This window comes from Spodoptera frugiperda, chromosome 2 (genome assembly GCF_023101765.2).
Source record: "Spodoptera frugiperda isolate SF20-4 chromosome 2, AGI-APGP_CSIRO_Sfru_2.0, whole genome shotgun sequence".
In the NCBI taxonomy this organism is placed as follows: Eukaryota; Metazoa; Arthropoda; class Insecta; order Lepidoptera; family Noctuidae; genus Spodoptera; species Spodoptera frugiperda.
The window spans coordinates 6,441,811-6,462,026 of record NC_064213.1 but is presented as its reverse complement, the minus strand read 5'-3'; the positions used below and the strand labels follow the sequence as shown (position 1 = coordinate 6,462,026).

The 20,216-nt window shown below is 35.6% G+C and overlaps 2 protein-coding genes across 11 annotated transcripts in view; one reads left to right on the top strand and one right to left on the bottom strand.

Moving 5' to 3' along the window:
- The window catches only part of LOC118268851 (fibrosin-1-like protein), a 50,845-nt gene extending 44,030 nt beyond the window's left edge, over nucleotides 1-6,815 (bottom strand). For 8 of the 9 annotated variants that reach the window (XM_050701168.1, XM_050701187.1, XM_050701184.1 and 5 more), the window contains exon 1: nucleotides 6,217-6,815. In XM_050701168.1, coding sequence (XP_050557125.1) covers nucleotides 6,217-6,456 — 240 coding nt within the window. In that variant the 5' untranslated portion in view covers nucleotides 6,457-6,815. The remainder of the gene's footprint in view (nucleotides 1-6,216) is intronic. The other variant, XM_035583600.2, reaches the window with a different exon arrangement.
- Nucleotides 6,816-6,905: 90 nt separating this feature from the next.
- LOC118268852 (vitamin K epoxide reductase complex subunit 1-like protein 1) lies at nucleotides 6,906-16,681 on the top strand. 2 transcript variants are annotated; one of them, XM_035583606.2, is made up of 4 exons: nucleotides 6,906-6,961; nucleotides 12,773-12,946; nucleotides 14,280-14,377; nucleotides 16,098-16,681. In XM_035583606.2, exons 2-4 carry the CDS (start codon nucleotides 12,780-12,782, stop codon nucleotides 16,298-16,300), a joined length of 468 nt encoding a protein of 155 aa, XP_035439499.2. In that variant the 5' UTR covers nucleotides 6,906-6,961; nucleotides 12,773-12,779; the 3' UTR covers nucleotides 16,301-16,681. The 2 variants fall into 2 exon arrangements, with proteins under 2 accessions (XP_035439499.2, XP_035439498.2); XM_035583605.2 differs by lacking the exon at nucleotides 6,906-6,961 and adding an exon at nucleotides 10,261-10,445.
- The last annotated feature ends 3,535 nt before the right edge of the window (nucleotides 16,682-20,216 follow it).

The following is a 20,216-nucleotide window of genomic DNA, read 5'->3' as shown; positions in this document are numbered from 1 at the left end:
GTGGAGTCACAAGTCGCAGCGGCGGGAGCGACATATTCACATTGGCTCTTGTGGCTCTCTTCAGGCTATTAGATCGCGATGGCCGAGAGGCTGTGCGGTCGATCGCGGGCAGATCGCCGAGATACGTCGCGACCGCCCCGCAGCCGCCCGCCGCCGAATATCCTCTGACGTCGGCGCCGCATCGACATCGCGATTCTCGCCACTTGGGACACTTGGCACATCTTGTAAGGACTCCCTCTCGAGAGGGTAATACATTTACCATTAAAAATCTGAATTGAACGACGTTTTATTTTCTTTGATCTGTTTTACAGAACAACCTTTGAGTTTTACGTCGTGTTCCTTTCCTTTATGAAATGCAGATTGATATTTAAATTGTTAATTTGTTTGCGAAGTAGCAAGTTTTATTTTCCATAAAATGGAAACAATGTTACGACTGTTTTTATTTCGCGTTCTCTCAGTATGAATGCATTTTTGGTCGTATGTAAGTAGTTTTTTAGCGTTTGTTTTTATTTTTGGACGTCGTAAATATATTTTATTGTCGTTTATAACAATACACATACGTGGTTATCGTGTCTGGTAAAAGTATATTTTATTAGTTTATACAGAACAAAAATACAATATTTATTTCGGGAGAAAATATTTACTTTATGAGTTGAAATTTTAAAACTGAAAAATGACAATAGCAGTTCACAGCTGAATTCGTCGAAAAACCAATAACTGTTTTGTTTTATTTTTATGTAGGTAGGTATGTTCTTTGTTCTACATACGTGAGTTAACATCACAGTTGTTATTCCCGGAAAGTATAGACAGGGAACTCGTAATAAAAGTCTATTGACAAAGATTGCATTTTTGTATTTCTTTTCTAGGTTACTGTTTATTTACGTTTTTTAAATTCATGATATTCATTTAGTAGTAGGTGAAGTTAATGCATGTACATTATGTATACGTAATGTACATAGATATTACAGTAACATACCTATATCAATATTTCAGTATTAGGTACTTGAACAGATTACTTAAAGTAAACACATAATCTGAGTACTACACTTTGGTGTTAGACTAATGACATTAAAATTAGTTATAACATTTTTACTTAATGGTATATTTACAATAGTACCTACATTACATACTATTCATAGTTTGCATAGGTATTGTGTTGAATCACCTCTAGACGTTCTATGACGATTACTTGGGTTAAGAATGTAATAGTAAATCGATGCGTAACAATAAGAGGTAACAATAAATAACATTGAATACATAATACAGTTCGATTTTAAGAATATTTATTTTATTTTACCATATTAGGTGTTAGTGTTCAATTGTGGAGCAAAGGCGGTAAATGACATTTGTACATTTAATTAATAGGTAATTAATTAATATGAATTCAAAGCAACATTAGTTACTAAGTTTGTTTTTTTTTGTTCAATGTTTCCTTTTAATATTTCGAATTTATGGAATAGTTGTACATTTACTAAATAACATTATTTATTAGGTACGTAATATGAACGTGTATAGTTAAATAACTAGGTATTAACCTGCTAGCAGTAAATGACGTAAAAATTAACAGCACATTCATGAAAGTGATTATCGAAATCCCATTCATGAGGAAAGCATTACTCGTATTACTAATTTATCTAGTAGCTTATTTAAATTGTTCCTATATTATTATAACTATACCTACCCATGTACAGTCGAGCGAGACAACAGTGTGTACATTATTATAAATTATTATTTATCATCATATAGAATGACATTTGCCTTCTCAATTACAGGTCATGTATCTGATAACAATCATCGCCTTATCTGTACAACTTGGGTCAAGGTCAAGAATTCTCGCATGTCGAGTCATCGGCGGTTCGTTTCAATTTGTTGTTTAAGTACCGCCCACTTACTGTCGCTTTAACAGCTACCTACGATAAGATCTTCAATCTTCAAGACTTCTTTTAGAAAATCTTTTTTTTTATGGAACAAGCCGGCAATCGAGCAGACGTATTACCTGATGGTAAGCAATTGCCGCCGCCCATGGACACTTGAAACACCAGAGGCGTTACAAGTGCGTTGCCGGCTTTTTGGGAGTTAGGAATTTAAGGGTTGTTGTTCGGGAATCAGGGATGGGGAAGATTGGGAAGGGGGAATTGGGCCTCCGGTAACCTCACTCACACAACGAAACACAACGCAAGCGTTGTTTCACGTCGGTTTTCTGTGAGGCCGTGGTATCACTCCGGTCGAGCCGGCCCATTCGTGCCGAAGCATGGCTCTCCCACACTTAAAATCTTTAAAAGTAAGTACTGAAATAACTCGTATTTGCCACGTTATTTCTTCACTGTTGGTATAGTTATAACAGAATGAATGGGCTGGCCGTGTTTACGAAACCAAAGGCCTATTCATTGCCCACTCAACGCGGCTAGTCGGCCTGTTACAGCGTACAAACATAAGTAATAATCTTACATCACAATATTGTGCATTCGAATCGAGAACAAATTGGCCTAAATAAAAGATAAAACGTGGTTTCATTGAGTGGCAATAAAAGCGAAACGATGTAGTTTAAACTTTTCTCAGGTAAGTATTTATGTCACAACGTGCTAACATTGTGCTCACGGGAATACTACGAGGGGATGGGTCAAAGGGGTGTTAGTATCCCCGAGACATCGGTGCTCCCGGCCGTGTGGTTTACCTTCAAGGCGAACGATATTGATTTTGTATAAAAATATGTTGACTTATCCGGAGTGCATTCAACACGATCCGTGCGTTTAACTTATTAGTCTTTTATCGCATTTTATTGTCTCGCCCACGTGGACTTTTAACAGGTTCTTTGAAATGCAATCGTTAAGCCATAAACAGCATAAATGCGATAGCGATTTAATGTCCTTCGGTGATGTAGGTGATCCCCCGATTTAGTCTCGTCAGACTTATTTTATAAAAACAGAATATCTGACCTGATTTCGATTACAAATAACACTTTGGGAAGGCTTAAGAGATAACGACGATGAAAACTAATTTCTATACAAATTACGTAGGTAAGTAAATCCCTTTGTCAGCTCTGTGGCAAAACCCTCGCAGATTAGTAATATTAATGTTTATTACTCGGTGGTTTACTAAGTAAGAGTTGGCAGTAATACCGCCGTGATTGCTACGTAAAAGCATTTTGCAGAGTTTAAACGTGACTTGTTCATTTTGTAAACATCCGTTAAATAATTTAATTTGTTAAAAATACTCATAAACACGCCTGAATTTATATTACACTACACTTATTTCGAACACGTAAACTAACGTAGATTAATGCTGTTTGTACTACCTACATTTTATATAAAACAAATTACGTATGTCTCAAAAGTGTTCGGAACATTTTTCAATATAAAAACTACGAAGAAAATTAATTCCAAGCGGGCTTCCCTCGGCAAATCCGATGTCTACGATATTTCACGCCCGCTAACTTCTTCATGCCCCATCCAATTTTTCTCAACCGCTTATCAGGTAAATGGACCTTACAACTTTTCAAATTATTTTGAAGATTCATTTCTTATCAGTTAATTTAATATACCTATTTTATATTTCACAAGAATCAGTTTGTAGTCGAAACGTAGGGTTTGTAATTTGTTTTGTATGAGTTTTATTTGTCCCTAGTATAATTTTGCCATTTGTAGATTATTTTAGTACCTAAAAAGAAGCTGCCTTATGATGAATTTACAATTTTATTATCAACTAACTATAATAAAGGTATAAGAGGAAAAAGAAATCATTACATTTCTCCTGGCATATGGATCATGGGAATTCGTCAAATAAATCGATATTTTTTATAGTAAAATCCGTGACAACTTGACGCGCCTATGCCGTGGGAAAATAGTAAGTTAACGCCAAGGTAATTGTTGATATTCAAGAGTCGATCGTCGCCTCTACAGGCATCTGACGACATCGTCACGCTCGACTGTTTTTATTCGATTAACTGTACTTATAAATAATCTACAAGTAAGATTTCAAGTACCTGTAAATGTACTATCAATGAATAGAATCTACTTTATCCGCGGTGTTTTTAAACTCATTCATTATCTACCTAATCGCTCATTCAAAGCATTTCTAGGTAAAACTAGATATCTATATTACGTATTTATCATTTACACGATTGCTGCAATAGTTAAGTACACATGAAATCAACAATCAACAGATGTTTGATGTTGATAAATGTAATAAACTAAGTATTTGAATTTCGTAATTATGTTTTTGATGAATCTATATTGATTCAAGGTAGATAAAAAGCATTTCTGACTAATTAAATTGCCGAGATTTTATTTAGCAGGATAAGTAAAAAGCACGGATCGTAAAGTAAACAAATAATGAACCGTAAAGAACCAAAAGTAAAACCTTCATACGCGTAGTATGGCTTACATTGAAATGCTACGCAACCGCGTCTAAAATTAACAAAACATGTAAGGCGATAATGTTTCATTTCAACAATAACCTTTGTTTTTTCGATTCTGAGCTCGTTCTGTATAATTTTAGTGCGAAGATATGAAATAACAGATTTATAGTTAATGCAACATTGGTTCGTTCGTGATTTCGGGGCTTATTACTATTTACGAATAGAAACTTTACTACATAAAGCTTTCTAATTGGAATTATTCAAACGTTATCGTGTTTTTAAGTCGTAAGTACATTATTTATATTACCGATATAACACTCCATAAACATACCTTACTGCTATGCAACTACTTATAAACTTGCATAAACAAACCATTGTAAGAAAGTCTACTTTATCAAGTTTATTTACCAATGTTCATAGAGTACATAATTATGTGGTAGAGCTACCTACCTTTTTGTATAAACTACCTAGTTACAGGTTGTATTTTACAACATAGCTGTTACTAACACATAAAATAAGTACCTAAATGTCATGGAAAATCACATCTTAACATAACTTTGTAAGAACTTATCTTGAATGGTACCCGATTTAATTGACAATAATTTACTTTTATGACTCTTTTGATAGTTAGTTTACGAATTTACTGGATTGGTATTTACTAGGTTATATAGGCGTAATGTTATTACAGGTTTCATGTAAACGTAGATATTTATTACATCGCTACTTACGTATTTTGAACTAAGCGTTATTAATATCTGTAGATACGTAAGCTGTTATTTAGATTTTATGTAGGTACATAATTATTTACATTTGGATGAAGCAAATCTGTTGATAAATAGTAGTTATGTGTCATCGTTTTTATAGGTACTGTACCTGTCAACTTGCGATAAGTAAATAATCTAGTTTGTTTTACAGAAGAAAATGAACTCACAGACCATTGTAAGTAGGAATTGCATAAGCATTGCACACCACATGTGGTGAATTAAATAGGAGCAAAGGAACCTGTTCGGGCCTATAATATACGCGCGCGCCGCTCCAACGAGCCACAAACGGCAAGCCTGTCGCCATAATTTAAAACGATAGCGGGGAATGTAGTTTTATTGTGCACATACGAGACTTCAACGTACACAACATATTGCCATTCGAGGACGGCGCGATAAATGAGCACAAACGAGCGAAAGCCACTTAGACCAAATTTACACTTTGTGGGAGACCGCGGCTGCAACTCGCTTGCCGAGAACGGCTCAGCGATCCGACGACAGGCGCGCCCGTCGACAGTCAGCTGCTCACTACATAATACATAACCGCTAAATACTTGTACAGATAATATACCACTCTATCAATACAGGTTTTATTTATATCAAACTATAAAAAGACCTACTTTCATTTACGTAAATAACAACTAAATTTCACTATCTACTTTTTACACGCAGGGTTCATTCGTTGGGTCAATGCACTTCCGAGGCGACGTCCAAAGCGATTACAGAGCGCCGTTTTTTATAATGGGATTCAAGAGTCTGCACATCCTAGTAGACTAATTTTGTTCCACTTGTCTAATATTTCTTTCAGCTAATCTACTAATTTTGGTGGTAGCAACAGCATATGACGACAATAGATGTCGTCATCACGGTGCCAGATAATTATCAAATTTTTGACATAGACATAGAGACGATAATTGCAAGGCTATAGGTTATTATGCAAATGTAAACAACCTTTAGTAGCTCTTTTGCAATATAGAATTGGTATATAAAGACAATACACAAGGTAATTTCTTAAATTATACGTATATACTGCTTGTCACTTTGTTATCAACGATTTACGGTATGAAATAAAGACATTTCTGATGATTCAGTACTCACCTCGAGATCTTCATATGTGCGAAATGCCATTATGGCGAAACCATCGATGATATCCTCTTCTCCCAGCGGCTCCCGCGACTTCTTCCTCCTGGCAGGAGGACGAGGCGGCTTCTCTCTCGTCGGAGACTCGTCCTCGCCGCTGTCTCCATCCTTAACTTTGCTCTCTCGCTGTGCTTGCATGCGCTGTGCCCGCTCCCTTCGCCTGTTTCTCTGATTGCGCTGCTTCACTTCGTTTTCCATCGTTCACACATTATTCGAAACACCCGACCACCGTGCTTCACTACACTAAAGTCCGCACTACACTTTTATCACACATGGTTATCCGTGGTTTCTACGCCGCTTTATTCAACGAAATATAAATCTTGCACTCAGAAAAAGACACTGGCCGTTTCCAATGGCGGATCGTACACCGTTGCCGCATTGCAAGTAAAATGGCCGCGTAGCACTCCACGGGCTGCTTTCTTTCACATTCACGTAAACGGAGGCATTATTCCACTTAAACTAAAACATACTACTATATATTTTAACAAGAACTAAGACAATAATACGATAAATTAACTTTATACATTATTCTCTGTGTTCAGAATCAGTCAATAGTCAATACAATGAAAGGTGTTACACGACGCCAACGCTGCGTTGCGGTCGCGATGGTGAACTAAAAGCAGTGCTGCCAACCTAATGCACAGACATTCCGCGATACTGGGCGTCATTGGCAATGTGGCGCTGGGACGTACTCTTCTAACTGGTAAGGTTGTCTCTTTTTTTGAATGTAATAATAAATTTAAATTAGAGAGTTTTTAACGCTGTTATTGTAAAACAATTTACATTATAATTATGTGGTTTTGTAATAATTAGTTATAGTATTATGTAGCCTTTGTCTTGGATACTAGTTGCTACAATTCGTAATAATGAGGATATCTCATAGTTTTATTTGTAATGTTGGTATTTGGTGAACGAAATGAGACATTTGTTTGGAACAGAAGTATTCCAACTATTATTAATCTGTGGACACCGTGTTTATATTTTCTCTGGTATACTTTGAAGTAATAAATACACGGTGTCGTTGATAGAGACCAAGTCGAATGTTTGAAAAGAAGTAATAAAATGAAGTTTGTGCATGTGCTGATTACGCTGGTTGATTTTGACGTTTCGTTGATAGGTCACGTTCAGAATTTAAGAAATTTATTTTATTTTTGGCTTCGGATAACGTCATAGTTTTCATAAATACTTAAGTTAGTATGTAGTTATTAACTTTAAAAGTTGGAAACAGACTATTGATATTACTCACGTTTTCATTGATGTTTCGTTTAATTTACTACTTTGAAAATTAATGTTTTTGTCTGAAAGGAAAAGTAGCCTCTAAAATATTTGAGTACTTATATCAATACTTCTACATTGCTGTAAAATAAAATAAAAATGTTTACTAACGTTAAATATTTTTTTAGAATCATTGAATCGAAACAAAAGAATGTTTTAGAAAATGTACTTAGGTAATATTTGTAAACAAACAAACTTTTATCAGCAATGTAGAAACATCAATACGTTAAGACAGTATTGGGCAAGGCCTCTTCTTACACAGAGAAGGAATTACCATTAATCACCACGCTAACTGCTCATGGTGGATTGGCCTTTTCAAAGTTATTTTTATAAATTATGAGTTCAGATTTCCTCTCGTTTCTTGCCATCACCTTATGACAGCGGTGTCTAAATTAGGATCTCTTGAACCTTCTGGCCACAACGACTTACGACGAACATCGATTTTCGAAATGAGTTATATGAAGTTTCCGTCAATGGATCGATCCAGACAGTTTGGATTAAGATCAGTTATAAATTATGGCAGAAAGATTTCATTCGAAAGCGCAATTAGATGGGTATGACTTTCATGCATTAGAGAAGTTAGGTAAAAATCTGATAGTGTTAGGCAGATTTAGGTACGTATGACTGTGCAATTGGTCCATTAATTTGAGATGGAGCCTGTTATGAGTATACTCAGAATCTCTCTGAATGATTAAATCCGAAATGATGTGACCCTAGAGAGGAAAAATGTTTTCGACATAGCCCAAAGGTTACCAGGTTGAACTGACATTATGGTGCGCGTGCGGTCACATTTGTCGTCTTTTGGCCTTTGCTCACTGTACAGCAGCGAACGAAAATGGGATGTTTAGGATATGATTGTACATATATATAGGTTTTATGGGACTTATAACTAAATTAAAGTTACATTTGGTACAGATTTGGAACTTTAGTCATAAAAAAGAATATAGTTACAATGTTACTCATTGAAGAAGCACCTAATTGTGGTATTGTTATACATTATTGCAGCAAACTATTCACTAACTTCTTAACAAAAAAGGCTTTGTTTCCCTTTTTTACCGAATCAGTGTCGACCCGGCAACGGATTTTTTTTTGAGTTCTGCTTACCGTTAGGTTGAACGCTAATAAATGGAAGGGCTTAAGCAGTCTGTGCTTTAAAAAAATACCTAAGTCTCCGAGAGTGGTAACTTTGCCCGGTGCCATTGCATGCCTAGATTACTGTATTTTGCAGATTTGTCTATTTGTTACCAGTTCCTACTGGCACTCTGACAGTAGTTAGTTAATTACGGTGGAGTTACATACATCTTTTTTTTATTTGATGACGTGGGGAAACCTTCAAAAGGCGTTTAGTTTTCTGGGGATAAAAGGATAGGGAGTGTGGGATTTTTACCTCACTAAAACCACCCTGGTGGCTAGACTCAGCACCTGTAAGGGGCATCGGGTCCTCTAATAGAGCTGCCCCGGAGCCCCCACGGTGCGACGTCTGTTACGGCACATCCTTGAAGTTACTTACATGTACTGAATGTTCCATAATGACTCTATTAATGTATAAGGAATTGGTAAAAAAATATATAGAATTGCCACAGAAGCTATAAACATAAACACCGATCTTCCGCCAGCTGTAATTCCCGTTTCATTCTAATAAGGAGAGACCCCAATGCATTGTTTAAGATTTCATTTATTTTTTTTAAAAAACATCAAATATTTTTTTCTACCGGCAATTCGAAACCTTTGTTCTATAGTCGCACTTGGGGCCACTCTACTACAGATTCAAAAGCCAGTCAATATTTCTGATTTTCTTTATTTAAATTAGTTTCGCTTAAGTCTCATCATGAGACTGATTGATAGAGGCTCACCCACCGGCGTTATTGGCGCCATTTTTATTATGCTCCGATGGGCATGATGCGTAACGAGCAAGCTTCATAAATTATTAACTTTATGATTTATAAGCATAATCATAAATAAAGTTGTGCACTATGTAATCGATCGTTCATGATAATTTTTCAGATAAGAATATTGAATTATTAATCTTCTATTAATTCTCTTTAATTAATCCCCCTTATTATTTTTACCAGCCTTTAAGATGCCTGTCTCATTGGCCGGACAAGGGGTCTCGGGTTCGATTCCCCGGTCGGGCAAAGTAATACTGGACTGTTTTTAGGCTTTTCGAAAATTTCTCAGTAATAGCACGAGGTCTGAAATTGAGCTTAGTACCTATATGGCAATAGGCTCACCCCTATTACGAGACTTGTAACACATAATGTGGTGAAAAGTGTACATACATAATGTGCACCTCTGCCTACCCCTTCGGGAAAAAAGGCGTGACGTCAAATATACAAGTTGAATAGAAACAAATCTAAATGCACCGAAGTGTATACAACTTAAATTATCTAACGAATATTTGCCATCATAAAACTATGAATATATTCGTCTCCAAATTATTTCTTCACTTTTATAATAATTCTAACGACAGCTCGATTAAAACTTCTTAAAATATTCATAAATTAACATACTAAGTATACGATTAAATAATATTTGATTTATCTTTACATTATGTCTAAATTAATCTTCATTAGAATATATTATTACTTCAACGTTTATAAAGTAAAACCAGTTTGTGTTGCTTAGTTCGAACAGTTCAAAGTACGTGGCCGATGTACCTGCGTGTGAATAAACTTATATACTCCTATAGGCATAAAATATGGACTTAATCATAAGACAACGATGACATAGATCCAGTTGAGCTTGGGATGTGTTGAACGGAGCACGAGCTTCGCCCGGGACTTATCAATTACCTACACGATACACATTGCTGTCGATATGATAAAACGTAATATTGTATTATGAACATAATTATCTTCTCGCCGCGTGATTTGGACATTGATTTTGTGTGTTATCGAACTCTGTAATTAAAGGTATGTTCTTATTGATTAAATTAATAAATGTCTTGTGTTAATAATAATTACGCACCTTTTACCAGCCAACCATCAGTTTGCTGTATACAAGTTTAATAAAACGATGTTTATAATTACATAATGATATGCCATAAAAACAATATCGTTTTATTAAAAACGAGTTTTTAGTTGCCGTCTGTGCAAAAATTTGTATGCAAAATTCGTTATTTTAAGAATATTTTGTGGGCAGTTTTTCGAGTGCTAACAAGATTAGTGTTTAATGCTTTAGTGGTTTTATGCTAATAAACGTTAGACCTCCGACGGGGCATGCATTGTTTATTTTCTTTTTAATTTTAGTAGGTACTGCGGCTATAATGCCCTGTGTACACGGAGGGGTGGCGAAGCGGACTTAGGACTAAACGGCGGTTTTTTATTTTGCTGTGTAGAGCATTTGGCCTCCCCTTTGAAAATAAAATTGATTTACATCGCTAAAGAACGTGTGAATGTATGAAGATAAAAGTTATAACAATCTTATTTTGACTTTATAAGTGTTCTGGTACTTTATTTGCTTCGATACGAATGCCGATATGAAACACAAAATAAAAAATTAACGAGCTATTATTAAATAATTATGACTCAATGAAAATGATGAAATTAATAAAATATATCGGAATTCATTGGAGTATTAAAATTGACGCATCATGAATATGAATGAAGTTAAAATAAAATAGGAGAAATTTATCGATAACGCATAAATTACTCTCGCATTGTGTATCGGTAGTTAAATATACAATGAATGATTCAAGAATTAATGTAAAATCATTAATATTGTTTGTGTTTCGTGTATATTTTAACAAGTTTTTTTTAGATAGATTTAGTGTAGTTTGAGGTAAATGTTTATACGAGAAGTCTAAAAGCCCATTTACTTTGGAAGCGTTATTAGGTAAGTCAGCCTCTATTTTCTTGTGTGTGAGTAATAAAATTTATTTGAAACTGTTTATCCATACGTTAAAATACATTTGGGTTTTGTTTTATAATTGCGTGGCTGTCCAGATAACCTTCACTGCGGTTGACCTTTATTCATGTAATTTGAATGGATGTGTTGTCTCGAAAGGTACATTACTAATCAAAGTTGTTAGACACACGTATTTCTGTATTTAAATTGCAAAATGCATTTTATTGTTACTATTTATGTAGGCTCCATATCTGGTATTTTATTGGTATAGGTAGTAAAGCCAGTAGAGATATGTAGTTATTCTTAATTAAGTAGGTACTTACATAGTTAAAAACGTGCAAGAAGCCACTGGATGCATGTCGCTTCCAAACGGCTTTTTGGAAGTCATTAGGGGAGGCCTATGTTCAGTAGTGGACGTCATGTGGCTGATATGATGATGATGATGGTGATAAGTAGTTTAAGTTTCGACTATTTAGAATATACTTAATGCGAATGAGTATTAAATTTCATGAACCTGATAATATAAGACTGCAGTATGCTAATATATTAGGTATATTATTTTAATATGCGTGAGAAATGAATTAATTAGACAAATGGAACGATACAATGTCAAATGTAGGTATTAATTTCAAATGTCAGTTGATAAAATGTATAATGTATCATTATAGATTATTATAAATGTATAATTATATACCTATTGAATGTATGTGACAAAATGCATCCGGATATCGACTACTGGGTGACCTTTAATAAATATATTTAGATACTGGTGCCTAGGTTATGGTAAGAGGTATTCCACATTCCACAGTTTAAATGGCACCCAGGTTTCACTTGATGAATGATATATTAAACATTAAGATATTATTTAACATGCCGAGAAACGTAAACTTCCCAACGTATATCTACTTATACGCAGGTGCCTTAAGTGGAATAAAAATATAAAATTAAAAAATTGTTCCACTAATGGCACCCACGAAAAATACCTATGGTGCCGTAAGTGCAACATCTCCGGTGGCATTAGCTTGGGTGCTATTTAAACGGGTGACCAATGTGGAATACCTCTATGGTAAGATGCGGAATAAATAATTGTAGGAAAAGAAAGACTGAAGAAGGTACTAAGTTTGTGATTTGAGCCTATAGTGGCAGTGGGCAAGCTGTGTGAGGGATATATGATAGGAGTGACATGAAATTGTGATTGCAAGATAAGAAGATAAATAAATAAACATGTTCCCAAATAAATAAATAAACATGTTCAAATGTAAACAAATACTAATTAATTATAGATTATAATAATAGTACTTAATAGTGAATTAGTGAAAAACCTAACTCATTAGCTTGAAGAACTCTCTCTCATTATGTAACACCAATTAAAAAAGATATTCTCAATTTCTAGATCAACAATGAAGCCGAAATCATTGGACCGTGCTATCGCGCTGACCAGCATCGTTGGGATCCTGGTCTCGACTTACGCCTTGTACGTGGAGATGGCAATAGAGACACACCCTGGATACAAAGCTGCGTGTGACATCGCTGAGTTCGCGAGCTGCTCACGAGTGCTTTCGTCTGAGTAAGTTAAAATTGTACCTAAATGCACCTTTTAATGGGATTTTTTACAAGGGTAAAAATCATCCAATGACTTTTCCCGTCTTGAGCGAGGCGAGAGGGAGTGTCAGACTCTTACTGACTAAAAACCACCTCGTTTTTACTCCTGCTTTTCCAGCCCCGGTAAACCCGCTAGGTAGTCCGCAGCTCCGGAAAACTTTAGGCTAGAATTGAACCCACTTCGCTATATTAAAATGACGTTTGTTACCGGCTCATTAACCAATCGTCCACGAGCACTACACCTTTTTATGGGATGGAGGTAAACAAACAGACGGTTCGCCTGATGGTAAGCAATCGGTGCCGAAAGGATGCTCGCAGCACCAGAGGACTTAGATAGTCTAGTAACTCCAAAAGAACTAACAAAGTCACAGTTAAAGACACGTTAAAGACCACCTACAACTTTTTACAAACGCATCAACATTTATAAAATTACCGAGACCTTCAAGCTCAAGGCGGATTTTGAAAAAATAAATTAGCTACGTAATATTTACCTATTTAAATATTTTTATTACTTTAAGTTTATTTTTTCGCAATACATTATTATTTTATCAGTTGTATTTTCAACTTCCATTTACCTGTTTTTATTTTACCAGAATTTTTTATTTAAAAAATCCATGCACTAGGTATATTATATATTCTAAGTTCGTCCAATAGAATATACTAGACTTGAACGTACAGGAAAACCATTCTGATTTCGATACCGAAACTGTTATTGTACTGGTTGACAGATATGGATCGTTTGAGGAAATATTTTGGGTTAAGGAAAACATGTTCACTCGTAGTATTACCGTTTACAATGTGGTTTTTGGCATTAGGTAAAACATATTATGTGATCCAGTGCCGGTTTTAGAACTATTAGCGCCCTGGGCGAGATTTTTTCGGCGCCCCCTTTTTTGATAACGGGGCAACTTTCAAAAGGCGCCTAGGTTTTCAGGGAAAACAACTAGGGAGTGTTTAATTTTTACCTCTCTAAAGTGACCCCGCTGGCTAACTTCAGCACCTATAAGGGGAACTCTCCTCGTCTCCTCGTCGCTTTCTATGAGGAGGATCGACCCTCTCGCGCTCAGCTACTTCTTTGGGATACTACCGTTTTACAAAATGTGGCCACTTCCTCCAATTTTCTATTTCTGCCCGATCCTGACAAACACACAATGGGCATTCCTTGAATATGTGCTATGTGCTTGACACTCTATGTGCCTAAATCGAGGGTTTCTTCTTTAAAGTATTTTTCCAAGCCACTTTGTTTTCGGTTGCAATGTATGTAGTCTAGGAATAATAAACAGTTGATTTCCTTGCAGGTTTTCCAAAGGGTTTGGTTTGTTGGCAGAAGAGTCCACGCTGAAGATTCCGAACTGCATTTATGGAACGATCTTCTACTGCCTCATAATATTTTTATGTACGTATAAAAACTTATTATTACGTTTATTGAGCTATCTGACCCGATTTTTGTTTCGCAGAAATTCACAATAAAAAATGTAGTAAACTTAACGACGTTAACCCACTCTTTTAAACATCTGCGTGAGATATCCACAGCACATTAATGCAGCCGTTTTACTTTGGATCTAACCGAAACCAATAAACGCTATTAAGTTTTACGATGTTCAGATGGAAACGCCATTAAAGCTGTCATTTATACAGAAAAGGAGAAATCCTTCAATTAATTAAATAAAGACGTCAACTGTATAAGGCTGATTATATAGCTCAATGCAGACTTGGATCGCGAGTCGACTGTTAATTATAATACTTATACAAAAACTGTTTCCACAGTTGGAACTATTGAATTAACGAGTGGTGTAACTACTAGCTACTAGTAATTATAATCGCGATGCCAATAATAATCGACATGGCATTACGATGTACCGTCGCTACTCGCTCGGCGTCGACCGGTGGCGTGCAATTCGCACATCAATGCGGCCCGTGGTTGCCGTGCCGACTTCGTGACTTTACCACGAGAAAAATATTGCGAAACTCCCGTCTAGTACTCACTCTAAGCTTATTTGGTGGCTCACGAGCCGTGAATAACTGTTATCGTAATAGGCTAACATTGGTACACACTCCTGGGAAGTGCGAAATGTTACGTTACGTGCCAATATGATTTACACGTTTAGGGAAAACGCATAGCTACCCTACAATTTGAGCTAGTTAGTTTTATCATAGTTATTAGTGTTGCGATAACCAAACGTTACACGTAACTTAATTAAATTGTGTGTTTAAACGGTGTATTATAACTGAATTTGTTTATATCGTACACGCAGTGGAACGAATGGGAAAGTCGAATATGAATTATTTAATATTCCCAATAGCATTAAAGTCTATAACAATAAAATGTTTCTCTATTTGAATATTTAGAGGGTTTGCGTGAGCTTTTATTGCTTCGCTAAAATGTTAATTCCGTGAAACACGCTCGTAAATGCTCGGAATTGTAGTGGGCATTGTGTTATTTCAGTCTGATATTGAAATAAGCCACAGCCGCTTTGTTAGATCTCTTTTGTTGTGTTGAGTGGTCATAATCTGTCATTGTAATTGCTCTATGCTTGATTTGATTTTATGATCCATTAAATAATGTTAGAACTCAGGAACCTGTAATTACGAATTTCTAAGTTTAGGAACTGTGTTTACTGCTATAATAACCGTTTGAATTGCAAGTGTTTGGCGTAGTCTCGGGTTAAAGGTACCCGAGTATACTACCATAGCGGTAGAGATCATAAAACCCATAGAAGAGAATTAGAAGTTAAGTAATACTCATAAACTTATGATATTAGCGTGAAATAAATTTACTGTTCTCGTAGATGTGACCATTATTCTAGTCTTTTTTGAAGTAATATCATGGATATTTTTACACTATCTCTAAACGGTTTTGACGACGAATTTAGACAAGGAAAATAGCTTTTACCGATTTACAAATTCGAATCCTGATTCGTATTCAAAAGTTTTGGTTTTGTTGCGTCAAATTACATACATAATAGGTAGTTTGTATCAAGTTTTCCTGTGTTGTAATTTTCCTTTTTTGCAAATTGCCGCCTTTATGTGTGTAGACAAGATTTAGGTTATAATTTTAGTACCTATCTGTTGCTAAATATGATTACTGGTATGACCTATAATATCGTTTGTTTCAGCGACATTCGACCAGGTGCTAGTAGCCCGCATGCTGTTCTTCGTGGCAGTTTCTTCGCTTCCTATGTGCGTGTACTTGGCGTATCTCCTGGCCTTTGTTCTCCACGATCTATGCGTCGTCTGCGTGTCCACATACATCATAAACTTCACACTAACCATCCTCACTTACAAAAAAATGAAAGCATTAGCTTCAAAGAAGAAATAAATGGAACAATCAATGTTTTAACCGCTCTTTCGTGCTACATAAACATTGTAACAAAGCATAATACCTCAAAACATTCCTCTTACTTTGTAAATATATGAATTTTATTTCAATGTTCGCCAACTGATTCGAACTTTCCACATTCAAATACACATACGTCAGCGAGAAAAGTAAAACACAACTTAGTAACAAAATGCACTCAACCGCGCGTTGAATATCCGATGTGCGGACTAAAGTGTTTATTTTACAACTTTAGTTTGTGATTTTACCCAGCCACGTCGGTTGGTACGCTCACAGGAAAATATTAAGTTTTGATGATTTTAACGCGTGTTTCCCAAAGTTATTTTTGAAAGCTTTATGTAATGTAATAAACGGTGGAAAGCGTGTTTTGGTTTTATTTTTATTTTAGTATCTACCTACTCGCGCTCTAATAGAGATGTTTCAGAAGGCGTATCGGAGCAAAAATGAGAGAGGGGTTGCAGATTTGGAATATACTTAGTAGGTAATAACTTCGAGCATCATCATTAGTGGTCATTAAGGGCCAGTTCTGGTCTACTTTCGAGATTTCTTCTTTAACAAAAAAGGATGAATTAGAATATAATATCTCAGTAACCCAAGGAAGCAACGAGGATAAGCTAATTCACCTCTCTTTAAACTAACTTTTTACCATAGAAGCTGTTCTTTTAAACACAAAAAGGCGCATGTTTAGTGTACAAGTCTTATAAAGTACTTCGTGGCTGCTTCCCCTGTCGACTTGGCATTTATTTTCACAGCATTTTGTGCTCGTTCGTGGCTCGCATAACTTTAAGCGGGCCAAATCTGCGGTCACATACAAGCGGGCGTTTCGAGCCCGTAGCGTAGGTGAGTAGGTGTCACTTTGGGATAAAAGTGGCTGGAACTGAAACTGATTTTCGAGTTTCATTGCGCAGCGGTTTGCTGCTATTTATCCTGTTCAAATTTAATGGTTTATTATTGTGAGATGTTTTCGGTGTGTTTGTGGCGTGAGTGGTAATTTGAAATGAATGTTCACATAATTTGTTTTTACAATAACTATTGTGAGATATAGGTACCACATTAAATGATATACGGACGGACGGACAGACAGACATGACGAATCTATAAGGGTTCCGTTCGAGAAAAGCTCTGCTAGTTTCGAGTCACAGAGGTCACAGCTTACGTCGTCGCCGCGTTTGCGCACGCTGCTCATGATGAAGAGTCCCTCTATGACTCGAAACTAGTAGAGCTTTGCTTATTTCTATTTTGGCGTCTGAGACAATATCTACAGGGTGAACTTGTTGTCTACATTACTACAGTACCTACGTGTTTAGAACGTAGCGGCTTTCCAGATTTTCTGTTGAGGTAAACTGTTTATAAGAAGCGAAAGCCCTAATATTACTTTATTCAACTAGTGATTAAACTCAGCTCTTCGTGCTGAGGAATCGTGCCCCACTCGACTAACTAGAATAAACTAGTAAATGTAATCTAACTACTTCGATTTTACTTTCACTAATACGTGTTTCAATTTACATATCTACTTATGTAGGTAGGTAAGTAAATATATGTTACTTAGGACTCAATAATAAATTGCTTAAGCCTCTAAGCTAAGAATATTAATAGGTAGATGCCACGTACTGACCTACCAGGTTTCTGATCGTACCATTAACAACTGGTAATAGTAATATATGCCAACATAGGATTAAAATCACAGAATCCAAAACCTAATGAATTACTCTAAAAGTCTGTTATTTTTATTTCTTAGTTTGCCTAACTAACTGGTAAGAACTTGTAATTAAATTCCATGTTCCTGATATAAATATTCAAATTTTTATTTAATGCAACTCTTGACTTTGAAAATCTTTGTAATTCGATGCTGTAAAGTCCAAAGTTGAGTTACGTTGAACGGTTTTTGTTGAAGGTTAAAATAATAAAAAGTTTAAATACATTAGACTCACTAGTGCCATCTATTAGACAATAGTAGAAACTTTGTGTAATTTGTATTACAGCGCCATCTGTTGTTGGGAGGAAGTAACAGGATACAATTATAGATGGCGCTGTGTTCAATTTTGTCACATTTTTTTGTGATATTTGTATTTATATTTTGTGAAAATATTTTCCATTAAATCAAAAACTCAATATTACAAAAATAATAAAGAAAATAATTCTTCTGTTATAATCTAATTTTAAAAGTTCTGAATAAATCAAACCATATCAAATATTTTTTCAAAACTAAATAAAATGGGACAAGAATAAAAAAAAAATAGTGTGGCATGTACCATGTGTTGTTTACGTACACTAGCTACAATTTTAAGCTTTTATGAAGTGAAATAAATGTTTTTGACTATTAGTACTTAAGTCTGACCCATACTTCTCAATAACCACGTTTAAGTCAAACGTAGTAAGAAAAGATAGCTCGTTTAGTTTTAAAACATCTACCTAACTACCTATAAATTACAAAAAAGACCTGAAGAAAATTTAAGTTCACTCGATTTAACACTACCTTGTTCGAAATTAACGTTCAGTTAACGTAAGATAGGAGATTAGTTAGATGTCAAGTCTTAAAAGGAGTCTATTATCCTTTTAGTGGCTGAAGCAGACGTTTCCTAGTCAAGTTTTAGTGCGTAGTTGCGTACCTAAGTAGTGCTTACACTGGTGACGTAATAACGATCACAGTAAAGTCTTTTTAGTGTCCCACCAAGTTTATTTCTATGGTTGACTTGATCTACAGGAGAGTAGGGTACCGTACAAAACCTACCCTACTCTACTACTAAGATTAGTAGCATCGTAAAGTTAGAGTTAGTTAATGAGGAGTTGCTCTAAGCAGTATCAGAAAAGTTGTAAACATATATTTTTTAAAAGAGGAATGGAGTGTCTTTCTTCTCCATTCGAAGCTACACTTTAAAACGAGCACCTAGTTTTACCGACGGACAGTCTGACAGACTATTAGAAATACGATAAAGAAAGATGACTGCTTCGTAGGTCGAGTGGTCGCAAGTGCGAATGCCGGATAAGGGGTCTCGGATTCGATTCCCGGTTTGGGCAAAATATTGCTGGGCTGCTATTCTACCCCATCGAGGATAAAAAGACGTGACGTTGCATTACGCAAAATACTAACATCCACATTACCAATCCAGATTTTTATTAAAAACCTTAAACCTCAACCATCTACTTAACAAATCGACGTGTTTCTTTATTTTGCACAACTAAAACTTTATCACCGTGACAAGACGTATGGTCCGTCACTCTGTCAGAGGTAACGACCTTCCGAGAGGACGCTCGCTTTGTTTGCAGACGATCAGATACAGCTGTCGCCCGTATGATGGCCCAACGGACCGATTAAAAGCAACTGATTACGGGAACATGAGTAATATGACTTTGTCCAACAACTCTGCAAAGCTTTTGAACATTTTCCGACAACACAATTTACTTACTTACGTTTTTTACTTACGCACGTTTCAACCTCGAGCATTATTTATTTTTATACAAGCTTCTGTTAGCGACTTTGCCCGTCGGATAAGGTCGGATAAAAAGTATCCTATGGGTTATTCCAGATTATAAACTATCTCTGTTCCAAATTTCATTCCGATCCCTTTAGTCGTTTTGATTGAGTTACAAACATACACATAAACTCACATCGCATTGAAACGAAATGAATTTATTTTCTGTAAATAGGCTACAAAAGAGTACTTTTACATTTAAAAAAATATTATATACCTATAAAAAATGTAGATGATGTCGGCATTTATAATATTAATAAGATAAGAAAAACATGTATAGATCACGTATAGATGTAGTACTTAGAAATGTACATAATTGTGTTTTTTTTTTTTTGTGGTTTGCCTAAAGACGAGTGTTTGAGAACAGCTGTTCGTTGATTTGTAATTTTGTACACATACGTCAGTATGAGAGTTCTATGTTCCAT